This window comes from Phocoena phocoena, chromosome 15 (genome assembly GCF_963924675.1).
Source record: "Phocoena phocoena chromosome 15, mPhoPho1.1, whole genome shotgun sequence".
NCBI classification, from domain to species: domain Eukaryota; kingdom Metazoa; phylum Chordata; class Mammalia; order Artiodactyla; family Phocoenidae; genus Phocoena; species Phocoena phocoena.
Window position 1 is genome coordinate 47,535,529 of NC_089233.1, and position 15,517 is coordinate 47,551,045.

Consider the following 15,517-nt stretch of genomic DNA (forward strand, 5'->3'; position numbering starts at 1 on the left):
CACACATCATGGAGGGCCTTCTGGTCCTCAGAGACTACCACTTGGTCTCCTTTTCATTAATTGCAGTTATACCATATTGAGGAGATGTTTTCATGAGACTAAACAGTCCATCTCCTTCAGTTTTCTGAATGGGTCGAGAACATACATTTCCATATTCTTACTTAAAATCTAACTCAACTTTTTTTCCCCCAAATAGTAGATCTAGAGTAGCTTGACTTTTGGTTGGCTTTTCTCATCCTATTTAAAATAGCAGGAATCACTATGAGCATTACATCCATAGATTATAATGTAAAAAATAATGTAAATAAGGGGTGGCTCAAAATAATTTTAATTTTCAGCTGGCTCTGGAGTATGGAAGGATTATAAACTTGCCTTCAAGTATTTTTACTTGGCATCCCAGAGTGGGCAGCCCCTCGCCCTTTATTACCTGGCCAAGATGTACGCCACAGGAACAGGAGTGTTAAGATCATGCAGAACTGCTGTGGAGGTAAATCACGGGCTATTTCTAAAGCAGTTTTCATTTATCACAGAGAGGAGGTGATACTGTCCTTAGATTGTTGGTGTCTTTGATTTTATAGATATTATCTTGTTTCTTCCAGCTGACAATGTGAACACTGACATTTGCCAGGGAGGAAAAGCAGTGATGTAACTCAGACTGGGAAAGGGAGGAAAAGAAATGATCCCTCCTGTCTTGCATCTGGCTTTTCATCAAGTTCAGAGCTCGCCTCCAAATTAAGTTATGGAGCTCTGTTTCAGCGTTCAGTCAAATCTCCAGGGCAATTTGGCACTTCTAGTAGGATTGGGAGTTGTGACTTGGGACACGAAAGGCTTGATTTAGCCTAGAAAATGTAGCTCACTTCTTCCCAGAAAGCCAGGTCCTTAGGTTTTTCTGATGATTTGGATGACAATTGAGAAAGTGAATTCTTTCAGCCTGGGATAGTGATGCAGTTTTCAAAAGAATGCTTTTAGGACCTTAATGTCCTTCATTGATTTATGAAACACTTCCCCTGCACCAATATAAATACCTTCATGTTGCAACCTGACCCCTCTGAAATTCGTTTCAAAACCTGCCAGCTAATAATCTATCTTTAGATTTGCTCCTTTGCCAATTCCTAATGAATTATGTATGGTTAACCTCTTTTGGTTACATAAGGGCTATTCAACTAAGTTGCCGGTTGTCCCCACAGAGCTCTGCACACCTCCCTCACGGTTATGTCACCTACACCCTCAGGCACTATCTTCCCTTCATTCTCTCTTCTCCATATCAGCTGCAGCCTTATAACGCATCCTCGCCAGGGCAGCAGAGTCCAGAAAATCCCTTTTATTAAAAAACAGAAGTCGTTACATTCTGTTGTCCTGCCAAATAGCCCCCAAGTCAGAAAAGTTCATTTATACATATTTAAAACAAGCCTCAGGAAGTGTAAGCTCAAGACAAAAAAAAAAAAAAAAGATACACACCTGTAATCTTCATGCCTGTGAAAGGTATTAACACCTCACCCTAAATAATTTTCAAAAGCCATGCTTTAGACCTAAAATCCTTGCCTGACCAGCCAGCAGGAACTGAAGACTGAGGTTATTTATCGTTTACCTGGAATGAAGTGTATTGGCTAACTAGTCTGCTTGATTTCTCTTTGTATATACAGCTTTATAAAGGTGTCTGTGAACTAGGCCACTGGGCTGAGAAATTCCTGACAGCATACTTTGCCTATAAGAATGGTGATATAGATTCTTCTCTTGTTCAATATGCACTACTTGCAGAAATGGGTTATGAAGTAGCTCAAAGCAATTCAGCATTCATTTTGGAATCTAGTAAGATAAGTTAAAATTCTCTGCAATTCCCCAATCATACATATGCATATATGACTTTACTGTAGGGGTATTTTAAGCCTTCCTAATGGAATGTCTCCTTTTTTTTTTTTTTTAGAAAAAGCTAAAATCCTTGAAAAAGAGAAGATGTATCCAATGGCACTTCTCCTATGGAATCGAGCTGCCACTCAAGGTACAGAACTTAGATAAAAATGAGCACTACTTGGCCCCTGTCCACTATTATTCATCTGATTTGCTCTGGCTGAGTTCTTGGGCATATAGGCAGAAAGGTGCAGACTATCTAGCAGGTGGTATTTCAAACTGATGTTAGGGTCAGTCTTTGGTTAGAGGTCATTTCCAGGAACTTCTTTTGTTATTCTCAGGCTCTCCAGTTTAGCACACCATAGGAATTTTTCTATGGCTCTGTCTCCATGACACCAGAACGGTTGTTTGAAACATGGCAGTTTTACTCAAGAAATCAGTTTTCTTGGTCTGGCTTCAGTCACTCATTTGCTGAGTTTTTCTAAACTTATCAGAGATATGACCTATGTTTCAATGAGTTTATATAGGTTAAATTACTTATGGCTCTAAGACTTGTTTGATTTTTCTTTTAGAATATCACATTGAGGATTACCACAAGCTTCAGATCTCTATTATAACAATTAGCATGGTTGCATCAAGGGAAAAAAAGAATTAATTAGCAAGATCCTCCCCCCGGCCGTAGGGAGCGCTGGTGGGAAAGCAGTGGCAGGTGGCATTTGCATCACTATGTCTCATTCCATTCTTTCCCTAAAATTATATTACTAATAGCAGAGAGATTCTGCAAAGCTGTCACTATTGGCATTTGGATATGTGAGGTGCTCTCTTACGGTAAGAGAGCAATTTTACTTCCAATTAAGTTTCTTAAAATTGTCTCAGGCTAAGGCCGAATCATCCCTTTTCTCTAAGAATTGGATGGAATAAAACAATTCTCAGCTGATGCTAATATGAGGCAGAAGCAAAAGTCACAGTGGTGCCTTCTCAGGTCCAGCTGAGCTGGTACTGCAGCAGCAAGCCATCTGTGTGATTTTAGTGAGAAATTCCCTAAAAAAAAGAAAATTCTCTGTTTTCTAAAATGTTTGGAGTAAGGAAACAACACCAGCAACCCTTCAGCTATGGCAAATCAACTGAATTGTAACAAGTACAGGTTTATTCCAAGCCAGGAAATGCTGTGGAAATTGCACTAAGGAAAAGAGACATTGAAAATGAGAGGACATTAATATTAAACAGAATTCACCAGTATAAAACTGTCAGACCACTAAAAATAATTGTGTGTCACCAGAGAGGTCAGGCATGATTGTCCTCAAAGATGTGGTTGCTGAATGGCTGTCTTGAGCTTAGGAAATCTAGTAATGGAAGTTAGGTTTCCAATCAGTCATTGGCGATGTTTGTTCCAGGAGTGTGAGGAGGGTGCTGAACCATAAGGACTCAGCCACCAGCCTGTGACTGTGAAATTGGAGGGGAAATCCCTCCCACTGTCTAGTGACCCCCTAGGAGCCTGTCAGGATTGCCACATGCCCCCCACCCCCATCAGTCCCCTAATTAGGGTGGAGCTGAATCTTCTGGAGAATCTGCTTGTTCACAACATTTCATTCTTAGAGACCTCAGGGGTCCTGCTTACTGCTTGCAAAGCTTGAAAATGCAGAGTCCTGTTCTTTTGTGGCTATGGTGCAGAAGGAATCTTCGGGTCAAAGGAAGATAGCTTTGGGCAAAATTAGAAATGGAGTGGGTTTCTCTTTAGAGCTCGAGGGGTCTCTTGCTTCTGCAGGCCCCTCTGAGCCCCTCTCCTGGACGTCATTTCTATGAGGTCTTACCCCGAGCTACCTGTACATTTTGAAGCACCTGAGAAGCAAACCCTGACAACTAATATCTTTTGCAGCTTAAGAAGTTTACGACGTTACTTCTACTCCAAGAAAACTAAAGACGCTCATGGTATTACATTTTAGTATAGGGTTCCAGAAGACTAAAAGAACTTCAGAACCCAAAGGAATCAATTCCAAAAAATGTTAGGCTTTGCGTTAGGCCAAATGGGAAGAAAAACTTGGAAGGAGTCCTATAGCTCTTAATGATACACATCAGACCATACCACACAGGGTACTCTCCCCTTTTCCAAGTAAGCCTGGACTGTGCCAGCTGGTTAGCCACAGCTGAAGTGGATGTCCTACATGAGCATTCCCTCATCTTTTCAATCAATATAGCCCTAGTGAGTGGAAACATGGGCCCCAAAGAGACGTTTAGAGGTCATCCCTAAGTGGCCTTCAAAAGACTGAAGTCTCATATCTTAAAAAGTCACGTGAATTTTTTTCTACTCCTGAATACTTTCATGTTTGTTGGAAACTAAGATTGTAAAATACTTAACATCTGGGGGAAGCGTTTTCTAAAAAGTTTCCTACCCTGTCTATCCATTCATTCCATAAATATTCATCAAGTACCATTCTCATCCTGGTACTATATCAGTGATCAAGAACTTCAAAATTCTCTCTCATGAAAGAGAGAGAGAAAATAAACTAGTAAACAAATAAGATAAGAGAGAAACATGCTGTGAGGACATAAAACATGGAGATGGGATGGATAACTACTGGGATGTAGTCTGACAAGGTAGTCAGAGAAGGCTCTAGAAGGGAAGCGAAGTTTGCAGTGAGACCAGAATGATGAGTCAGAGGAACTGCAAACATGCCAGGCAGAGGGGCTTGAAGAATCTTACTGCAGGGATGCCGAGGCAAGAATGAGCCCGGTGTGTTGAAGGAATATTAAGAAGGCTAGAGCATCCCGAGAAAGTGACATGTGGTAAGCCCAGCCAGGGAGGCAGAAGACAGATAAGGCACAACTTGTGGGTCAGGTAAGGAATCTGGATGTTATTCCAAGTGCAAAGTGAAGCGCTTGGGGGTTTTAATACAGGGAATAACGTGATTTGATTTTACATTTGAAAAAGATCATCTTGGCTGTTGTGTGGAGAACAGATCGAAAAGTGTAGCTAAAAGCACATTTTGGAGGCTGCTGTAGTATTCCAGGCTTAGACTAGATGGTGGAGGAGCTGGAGAGAAACAGGTGTGTTTTAAAGGTAGAACCAACAGGATTTGCTGATGGATTTGATAACGAAAGTGAGGGGAAAGAACTGGGAATAATTCCCCTAGATTTATAGCCTGTAAAATGGTGGTACTGGCACTGATAGAGGAAAGGAACTGATGACTTTGTTCGGGGGAAGGGGTAGCAGGGAGTTAAGAACATCCACTAAGAACATCCACTAAGAACATCCACTAGAGAGTGGATGTTTTAAGTCTGAGATCCAGGCAGAGAAGTCAAGAAGGCAGTTGTAAGAATCTGGGGCTTAGAGAGAGATGGAATATAGATACAAGTTCAGAAATAGGAAACATAGAGCCATGGAACTAGGTGAGATCACCTGGAAAGAGAGTTGAGATAGAGCAGAGTGGAGGAGAGAGGAGGGGAAGGGAGGACAGGAGAGAAAAGAAGGGAGAGGAGCTGGGGAAAAAGGAGCAGTAACGAGCCCTTGATATTCCAACATTTAGAAGCTGGGTAGAGGAGGAGTCAGGCAGGAGTTTGAAAAGGACAGGCCTCTGAGGCAGGAGGGAAGTCAAGAGAAGAAAGGGCGTGGGCAGACAGCACCAGTGATTCCAGTGCTGCTTAGTGGTCCAGTGAGATGAGGACAAGAAGTGACCAGGGGATCTGGCTGCGTGGAGGTTATCGACCACCTTAAAAATAGCAGTTTCTTGGAGGAGGGAGCAGAAGCCAGAGTGGGGTGGGTTGAAGAGTATGTGGGAGGAGAAGCTTTGGAGACAGTGAGTGTAGAACACACTTTTGAAAAGGCTGAGTGTGAAGTGAACAGAGAAATGGGGAGTAGTTACAAGGAGATGCCATGGGATAAAGGTTTGGTTTTGTTCATAGAAGATACCAAAGTGTGTTTGGATGACTCATGGGACTAGAACAGGGGCAGAAACTGGTGATGCAGGAGAGCAGAGCTTCAGGAGTGAAGGCTAAGAAAAGGAAGGGTGGGATCCAGTTTCCCAAGAGTTGACCTACCTTCAAAAAATGAATCTAAAAGGTAAAATTGATAATTTTTTATTCTTTAAGAACATTTGTACTATACTGTGGGAGCTATCCTACAATAAAGACAGCTAGCATTGTGTGTCATATCCATAAATCATATCTAATTCTGATTCTGGGATTCCGAGTGTTTTTTTCTTTTTTTATATAGCTTATCATTAGGCTGATACTAATGATTTACTAGGAACTACACATGAATCATTTGAGTTATTATTCTCCTTCTCTTTCTAATATTTCTATCAGGCAATGCATTCGCTAGAGTGAAAATTGGAGATTACCATTACTATGGCTACGGGACTAAGAAAGACTATCAAACAGCAGCCATGCATTACAGCATCGCAGCCAACAAATACCACAGCGCACAAGCCATGTTCAACCTGGCCTATATGTATGAACATGGTTTAGGTATCGCAAAGGTAATTGTGCTGGTAATAATCCAACCTAGTAACGGCAGCTGTACAGGAAGGAAAATTTATAATGTTTTACATTTCACTGATGTCATCAATGTAGAGAAGAAGACTTAATATTTGCTGAGTCCCTCCCACATGCCAACACATATTATGTATCCTGATATAACCCTATGAGGTAGAATTTATTTTCTCCATGACGCCCAAGGATGGAACTAACGAGGAGAATAAATCTAGTCTTGGCCAATTTGAGTCATAGTAAATTCACGCTTTTTCCAGCAACACTAGTAGGCCCTGCCCCCACTGCCTTCCACCCACAGGCCTTTTTCCATTAAAATTTCCATTGACTCACAAGCTCTCAGTAATAAGGAGAAAGTGAGAATGAGATCAGAGCTGGATACAGAGGTGGCATTAATCCAGAAACGTCTTTTGAAACACCCACTGTGTACATGACATAATGCTGAGCGCTCTAGAGAAGCCCAAGAAAACAGATCTCCATCCTTCAAAGACTACACCCGACTTGAGGAGATGAGGCGTATTCATTAAGAGGGCTAACACTACAAGGTGATAGCGGGTAGATCCTTCAGACAGTCAGTGTAATTAAGGCAGAAGATGGCATTAGGGTCTGACAGGGTGAGAAAGGTGATTACGATAGCCAGGTGTTGGCGTGTTATGTATACCATGTCATTTAAGTCACATAACCACTCAATGAGACGCATCCTATCATTGTCCTTGTTGTTTGCATCAGGAAATCACAGTGCAGGTTAAGTCATAGGGCCGAGTTTGCAGGGCTCATCGGTGGTGGAGCCATCATTCGAACCCAGATCTGGCTGACCCCACATTGCTGGTGGAAAGAGTTGGGCCCGGCACTACTGAATTTTCTATGCTTTCTTTTTCCTTCCAGTTGTGATAGTAACTGGGAATTATTGGTGGGGAATTTCCTAGCTGACAACTGCAAGAGCTTCTCATTCAGGTGCCAACAATCCAACGGTAGAGACCTGTGCCTGCCTGTGCCTCTCCTGTGCCTGCCTCTTGACTGATCACTTTTCATCATCCCCAGAGCCCTAAGCAGTAGAAAGAATGTCAAATCCAAATGCAGTCTGTTTTCCCCATTCCTAGCAGGTGCAAGCTTCCTGTTTTATAACATTGGGGCGGGCAGGACTGGATCGAATAGCCAGATTGGATGATCCTTTGGATGTTATTAAGCCACACTCCCTTTCCCTCCAACTGTCATCCACATCTGTAAAACAGAACAGTGATACAAGCCCTGCCCCAGGCTTTGAGGATAAAACGAATAAGCCTTTGTGAAAGGGCTTCGTAGTGAAACAGTGTGTGGAATGACTTTTTTAGATCAGAAGAGAATGTGAGCGATTGCTAAGTAAGGCTTCAAGAGGATTAAAGCTTTTGTTCATCATTCCCCATGTAAAACATAACAATATTGGTGAGAGGAGCACTGTGTGTATAGGATAAAAGTGACCCCACCCCATGGGTTAAATTCAGAATAGCTCTCCTGCCCCCGTATGAATCGAGAAGGACTTAACAGCCCCATTGTCCTCACAGTGAGGTCATTTAGCAGTGACTCCCTGGGGCGGAGAGAGCCGTCCTCTCAGGACACGAGGCCAACTACACAGTCCACTGTGTCGGGGGTTCAGTTTTCCTCCTTCAAGTCACTGCTGGCTCTCTCCTAGGCATTTTCTTCACAATGTCCAAAAGCAGTTGTCGAGACATATATTTCATACATCTAGAAAAACTTTGAAGTTTCTCTCTGGCCACATTTCTTTTCTTTTCGGTCAGGGTTCTTGTTAAATCGTGGGTAGTTCGTTTTGATCAGTCTCTCTGTCACAGATAAATTTTTTCCTACAGAAAGTCTCTACATATAGAAAAAAAAAGAGGCTGCGCTTAACCTCAGACCTGGAGACGGGAATTTTAGATTTAGTTAATGAGGGGCCATTGCTCTTTGCCTTTATTAATTTCTTTTGTTTAGCAATTAGTAAAATAATTACCAAGTACCCAGGGGCCAAGTTTATTAATCTTGCTATCTCGTAGTCAAATTAATGAGGAGATATCACCTCTTCTAATTTTTAAAATGAATATGCTGATAATTAAAAGTCCAAAGCTTGTTCCATTTATGGTTAATGAAAGCAAAGCAGTTAGGAGAACAGGCTTTCATAGCACCCAAGACATCGAGTAATTATGCATGTCTTCAGCAAGGCTCTTCACAATCCTCTTTATTAGTTAAACCTCATGCAAACCAGTGGGACAGATGAGTCTAACATCATTACCAGGATTTCTCTGAGAATCAAAAAAAGTTTTGGTAAACTCTGAATGTAAGCCCCCTGGGAAAAGGAAGTAAGGTATAAATCGACTCTTGGTAAATCAGTGTAAAAATATGGGTCATTATTTTTCTCATCCGTCTTTAGGAAAGGATTTGGGACTGAGGTGATGTAGGTCAATTATCCTAATAGCTTCACTGAGAAACATCTCATTCCCCAATTTCCACCCTTGAGTTAAGCTCACTTGACTTAACTGTGGACCAGGACTGACTGTACCATTGTTTTGGGAACACAAAATAATACCTAGGGAGAAACTGAGAGATGACCTGAACTAATTTAGAAATATAAGCACTTGGCTCACAATTTGTTATGAAACTCCTTTTCAATTTATACTTGATTCAGAAGTCCTTCAAAAAATTTAATAACCATGAAAAAAACCTGTTGCCCATCCTCTCCTGCCCATTCCTTCTGGCCTTATCCCGGTTCAGGCCAGAATTTCTACTTGTTGTAAAGGATTCTCAGGGATCTCCCATTCTAGTGTTCTTCCTTGAACTGTGTGGCCAGAGAAAGCTCTGTCCTCCAAAGATTTACCACCAACCAGAAACATCCACACTCGACTGTTGAATGTGCTAAACCATTGAAATTTGGGGGTTTATTGGTTGCAGACGTTAGCATTACTTTAGTTAACACATAATACAGCCAACAAAGCCCCACTGGGTTATTCTTGATAAAGTATAACTCTAGTACTGCTACCCCTCCCCCACACTCCTCCCAAAAGATGCACACACACATGCACACAAATACAAGCCAACAAACACAAAAATAAAAGAATCTTACTGACTTCCTATTGCTTAATGAAGTCCAGACTTCTTACCCTGGCATTCAAACCCTCCCTGACCTAATCCACCTTGACAATAATGGCTTGATATGCCACTATTTCCCTATATATCTTCTAGATTGCTTTTCCTTTCCCCGCAAGACCTTGAACTGCACCCTCCCGACCTTAGGTCACATCGCCCCATTTGCTGGAATGATCTTCTCCCACATTTTTACCCATTGAAGACCAATCCATTTTTCAAAGAATAGCTCCAGTATCATCACCTCTATGAACCCTTCAATGAAGCCCTAGATTTAAAAGACATCTGCTTCTAAACTACCATGGTAATGTGCCTTGCTTTTCTTCATTCATTTATTTACTCAAATATTTATCAAGTCCTTGTTTTGTGTCAAGAAGCATTGTGTCAAGAAGGATCCGAGAACAAGACACCCTTCAAAGCGTTCATAGTCTACTGTGGAAGAGACACGTCTGTAACTAAAGTGAAAGCCCAAAATGATGTGCATGCATGCACACACAAGTGAAATACTATAAACTTGTTAAAGAGGAAACCATTCAGGTAGAGGAATCAGTACTGTCAGATTCTGTTCTAAAATGTTTTTGTAACATAGAGTATAAGACACACATGACGCTCTTTTTATTTTTTCATTTTTCTCCTTTGTTTTGTTTTTAAAATGGAAGAAAGCAGGTATGTTTTAAGATACTGACTAGAAAATCTATCTAAATTAAGAAAAAAGGTGAGAGGAAATTATCCTTGGAAATGAGTTTCAATATATATAATTAGACCTAGTAAATAACACATTTTTTGGATCCTGCAGGGAAAACAAAACCACATCTACTGAATAAATTATAAATAGATCTGTCAAAAATAAAAGTAATTATGGCACGAAGCATTTTTATTTTTTTCATTTGTCTGGTCTGACCTCCTATGGAGTGTTAGAGCTGAAGCTTTAAACACCAGAATAGAATTATTTTCTGGAAAGGCCAAACTAAAGTTTGACATTAAAATGGCCCCCTCGGAAATATGACAGGACAAAATATACATCTCTTAGAAATGGTCATAACCTTTCTTGAAATACATGTCTATTATCTAATGAAATAATCAGAAATGTGCAAAAAAATTTGTGTGTGAATACCTTTATTTATTAGAAATAAACCCTACAAACAACCAAAATACTCCAAAATAGAGAACATGTTATATCAACTATTGTGTGGTGGTATACTACTCCATTATATATTTTATGGCCTAGTGACTAAGTGAGCAGGCTAGAAGCAGACTCTCTAGATTTGAATCTCAGCTCTGCCATTTACAAGTCATATGGATTTAGATAAGTGACTTAACCTCTCAGCGCCTCAGTTTCTTCATCTTTAAAATGAAGTTAATAATATCATCTGCCCTACAGAATTGTAACAGGGTTTAAATAAACGACAGTGGTGAATGTCACACAGTAAATATTTAATGAGTACTAACCATTATTATGAAATACTGTACAACCATTAAAAATAAAAATATTATAGACTAAAGGAATATCTTAGGACACGGTATATTTTTTGAAATATATCGTTAACTTAAGAAAACAGAAGACAAAGTATCATACAGAATGAAAAATTCCTAAATTAAAAGTATGTATGTATGAATATATACAAAAACACTGGAATGCTGGAAGGATGTGTATGAAATATCAGTAGTTACCTCTGTACAGTGAGATTGTGGGTGTTTTTTCCTTATTTGTTCACCTCTGTATTTTCAAAGTTTCCTCTAATTAACATATTTATAATAAGAAAACAAGAATGAATTATTCAAAAAACTACCTCTGTCCCAGTATAAGACATTTTTGATGACACCCAAAGATTCGGGGCTGGAAAACTCCTGAGTCATGTAACTGAACAATTTTCATAAACCAGATCCTTCATTGCTGGAGAATTCTATATCTTTGAGTTATAAGCAGCTTTTGAACATGTGAGCATAGGGCGGTACTTTGGCACACCTGACATCAGAGTTAGAAACGCTTAAGAAGTCTGTAGATCTGTTTATATAATCTCCTAAATCACTGAATTTAAAGCAAAATAAACTCAAACATACCACAGAGAAGTTAAATGTAAGTGGACTGGATGTGCAACGGACTTAAATAATGAACCCTAACCATCATCAAAGCACAATTTATCACGGGGAATTTTCTTTGTGTGAATGGTTTGGATTTTTTTTACTAAATAGGATCAAAGAACAAGCAGTCTTTTCTAGAGTCTAGTAATAAAATTTCTTTTATATGGGTTGCCCTAATTAGGCAGAAGGGTTTAGGATTTTCTTTCTCTGCGAATTTTAAAGAAAGACTTTCCTATCGCACCCCACCCCCATTGCGAATCGTGAGGCCACCTCGGCTGGGAGCCAGCTCATCCCACTTTAAATGCTACTTCTCTGCTATTTTTTATTATAAGCTAAGCGAATTGTGATGTTTGTGCCTCAAGAAATAAATTAATAACTCTTGCCTGCCTCAACTAAGAAGGAAGGAATGAGATATTGACAAAGGTTGCCTCTCCTTGAACGTCCCATCCAAGTTAACATGCCTGTCATGTGTGGAGGTAACACTGCTGTTGTGATCTGTAGGGTGCTTTCAAGTGAACACCCTCTGAATTTGTTGGAATCAGAGACACAATTTAGAGTTTTTATAACATCCATTTTCTCTGTTGCCAGGAAGATTTGTTTGGAACAGTCTCCTGAATTTTAATTATTTTAAGCAAGCATTATTCCTCTTTCTCAAACAAATACATTTACCAGTCCACGAAGCTTTGGAAAAATTTAAGAAATGACAAGCAAAACATAGCTGAGAGGACACCACCCAAGAAATGGGTTTAGCAGAGGCCTCAAGGATTCACAACTCTTGAACCCTGTGTAACGGGGGTCTGGGAGATGGAGAGGAGAAACGGAGAGATACTGGATGAGCACAATTTGTGAAAAATCCCTCTTCTTCCCCTTCTTTTGAAAATAATCCACAGGCACCCATGCAAAGTATAATTCTGGCACTGGCCTAGGGTGCTTCAACCTTTAAAAGCAATTCTACTTAGCCTTTTCATTACTCGGCTTGGGAAAACAAAGCAAATATAAAGCAAACAAAAACAAGCCGTAAGTAGGTGAAAATGAAAGATTTTTGATCTACCATGGCATAATTTAATGGGGAAAGACAAGTTCCTAAAAATATAGTACGTCATTTATGGAATCAAATTCCGGCCTGAGAACCAAAATAGTTTATTTGCTCATTCCTTGTTTATTCACTCATTTGATAAGTATTATCAAAGACTTGCTATGTGCTTGGCACTTCATTAAGCACTGGGAATTCAGGGGTGAACAGGCAGTGCAAGCCCTTGTCTTCAGGGACCTGGAGACAGACAATGAATAAACAAATCCCATAACTTCAGGTATGATAAGTCCTAGGAAGTCACTATCTGTATTGCCATTTGTTTGGGGAGATGTACTCTTAGTGTCTGTTCTCCTGCCCCTTTAATTGGAATTATACTTAAGGTCTGGTCCAGAGATATCCGAGAAAGCTCTTTGGAGTCTGTGTTGGTTTTCTATGGCTGCTCTAACAAATGACCACAAATTCAGTGCCTTAAAACCACACACATGTATCTCACAGTTTCTGTAGGTGAGAAAGCTAGGTGAGCTTGACCGGGTCCTCTCTGTAGGGTCTCACAGGCTGAAATAAAGGCTGTGTTCCTTACTGAGGGCTCTGGGGAAAAACCTGCTTCCAAGCTTATTCAGGTTGTTGGCCAAATTCAGTTTCTTGCGCTTATAGGACTGAGGGCCCCATTTCCTTGCTGGCTGTCCACATTCCTTCTCCTGTCTGCGTGGCCCCTCCACAAGGGCAAGTTGAGTCCTTGCCATCGCTAGAATCTCTGACTTCTCCTCTGCCGCATCTCTCTGCCTTTCTCTTCTGCTCTCTGAGAAAACTCAGTGTTTAAGGGCTCATGTGATTACACTGAGTCCACCAGGTCATCCAGGACAATCTTCCTATCTTAAGGTCGGTAACCTTAATCACATTTGCAAAATTTGCTTTGCTCTTGTAACATAACATATTAACAGGTTCCAAGGATTAGGGCATGAGCATCTTGTGGGGGCCGTGGGGGAAGAACGTTCAGCCTACCACAGATAAGTTACTGTATTTCAAACTATGGATTCCATTTAATTTCTCCCAAAGAATCTGTCTAATGAGTATGGGCTGTTCTTCTCTTTCCAGGACGTTCTCTTGGCCAGGAGATTATATGATATGGCTGCTCAAACAAGTCCGGACGCTCACATACCTGTGTTCTTGGCCCTCACAAAACTGGAAACTGTGCATTTGTTTCGAGATATCCTGTTTTTTAATGTAAGTTTGTCTCAAATAGGTCCCAAAATCTCTGAAAACTCCAGTGAGCAACTCTTGGGGGATGGGATGGAGGCAGATGATGGTTCTGAATGAAGTGGGAGGCTTCGATTTACTTTTGACAGAATGTCTCTTACCAGCAGTTTACCATGAGATGGAAATGGATGAAATTGGACAATACCCTTGGACCATACTGGGATTTATTTGTGATTGGCCTAATTGTTGCTGTGCTGATCTTCTTGCTTAGAAATCGCTACCTGTAGGATCTGGACCACAGAAAAAACCTGCTCACGGGGACCAGTTCACTTCAAGTCATCTTCACTAAATAAAAAACTTCCCCGTCAGACTCAGGAGTCTGCTGCTGATTTCCCATATAGGCCTGTGATGGAAAATGGACAAAGGTTGGGACCCATCCTCTGAGAAACCATTCCAGATCTCCTGCTCAGTTGAGGTGACCACTTGGTGAAGAGGGGATTGCTGGAGACTGATCACCTAAGATTTCCTTACAAACTTCTCATCCTGGGGATCTAGTCCTGAGTTAGGTATAAAGACCACCCATTTTCACGTGGTTGTGACAGCCTGTCCCCTTTCGAGAGGACAAATGGGTTTCTTGGCTCCTACAGACATACTGAAGTCGGGAGAAGGGGAGTTTTGGGAGGGCAAGAACACAGATCCCTCAGAATGTGATAAAGGCAAAAATTACAACAGATGCTTTGTCTTATGGGAGTGATCTGGTGAACCACATTCTATCTCCAATGAGCCGAAATTCCTCACGGCATTGCTGTGCCAGGGGGACTGACAGCCTCCTCAGCGGGGGGCTTTCCATCAAAGCTCCCTTAGCAGCTGTGCAGTGAACGGCACCATTTGGGGTCTCTCCAGCTTGTACCCCGCTCTTCCATTTCTCACTGGACCCCTGTGGAATCCCTTCTGGAGTATCCATAAAGGGAGAAATTACCAGCCTCCTAGGACAGAGGCTAAAGGGCCCAGTTCTTTGTCTCCTCTGACAGGTGAAGCAGAGCTGCGGCCCAGTGCTGGGGACAGTGCAGGGAGAGAAGAGTGCAGGAGGCCCATGACTTATGTGAAGGGCCAGTCTTGGATCTCACCCTCACTGAGCCTCAGTTTCCTGATCTGCAAAGTGGGAAGATCTTCGAGATCTTAGAGAGCTGGTATGAGAATGAATGGGATAACGTATGTAAAGGAATTATCACAGGGTCCGGCATCTGGAATAAACTCCATAAATGGTAACTTGTAATATTCTCTAGAAGCTCATGGCAAGTTGCTTGGAATATGCGGACAGCTGAGTTGATAGCACTCAATGTGGTTTCAGTGCCCTGCAGTTGGTTCTCCAGCCAAAATGCTGGGTGTTTATGTAGGAAAAGATTGTGCTGGCCTACTTGAAAACCCAAACTAGGGACAGGAAAAGAGTTAATTAATAATGTCAATCATGGGAAATTACCTGGCAGTCCAGTTGTTAGGACTCTGAGCTCTCACTGCTGAGGGTCCGGGTTCCATCCCTGGTCGGGGGAACTAAAATCCTATAAGCCTCGCAGCACAGCCAAAAAAAAAAGAAAAAATGTCAACCATGATCAGAAAGGGGAGGGAAATGGATTTGGAACCAAGCCTGGGTTAGAGATCCAGCTCTGTCCCTTAGTAGCTCTATGACTTTGGGCATAATTTATCCAAACCTGTTTTTCCTCCATAACATAGGATTAATTCCTACCTGACTGGAGATTTTTG

General features: G+C 41.2%; 1 protein-coding gene across 1 annotated transcript in view; it reads left to right on the forward strand.

Moving 5' to 3' along the window:
* SEL1L2 (SEL1L2 adaptor subunit of SYVN1 ubiquitin ligase) overlaps positions 1-14,043 on the forward strand; it is a 61,188-nt gene extending 47,145 nt beyond the window's left edge. The window contains exons 12-17 of the mRNA XM_065893258.1: positions 339-487; positions 1,644-1,809; positions 1,925-1,999; positions 6,151-6,323; positions 13,655-13,783; positions 13,924-14,043. Coding sequence (XP_065749330.1) covers positions 339-487; positions 1,644-1,809; positions 1,925-1,999; positions 6,151-6,323; positions 13,655-13,783; positions 13,924-14,043 — 812 coding nt within the window. The remainder of the gene's footprint in view (positions 1-338; positions 488-1,643; positions 1,810-1,924; positions 2,000-6,150; positions 6,324-13,654; positions 13,784-13,923) is intronic.
* The last annotated feature ends 1,474 nt before the right edge of the window (positions 14,044-15,517 follow it).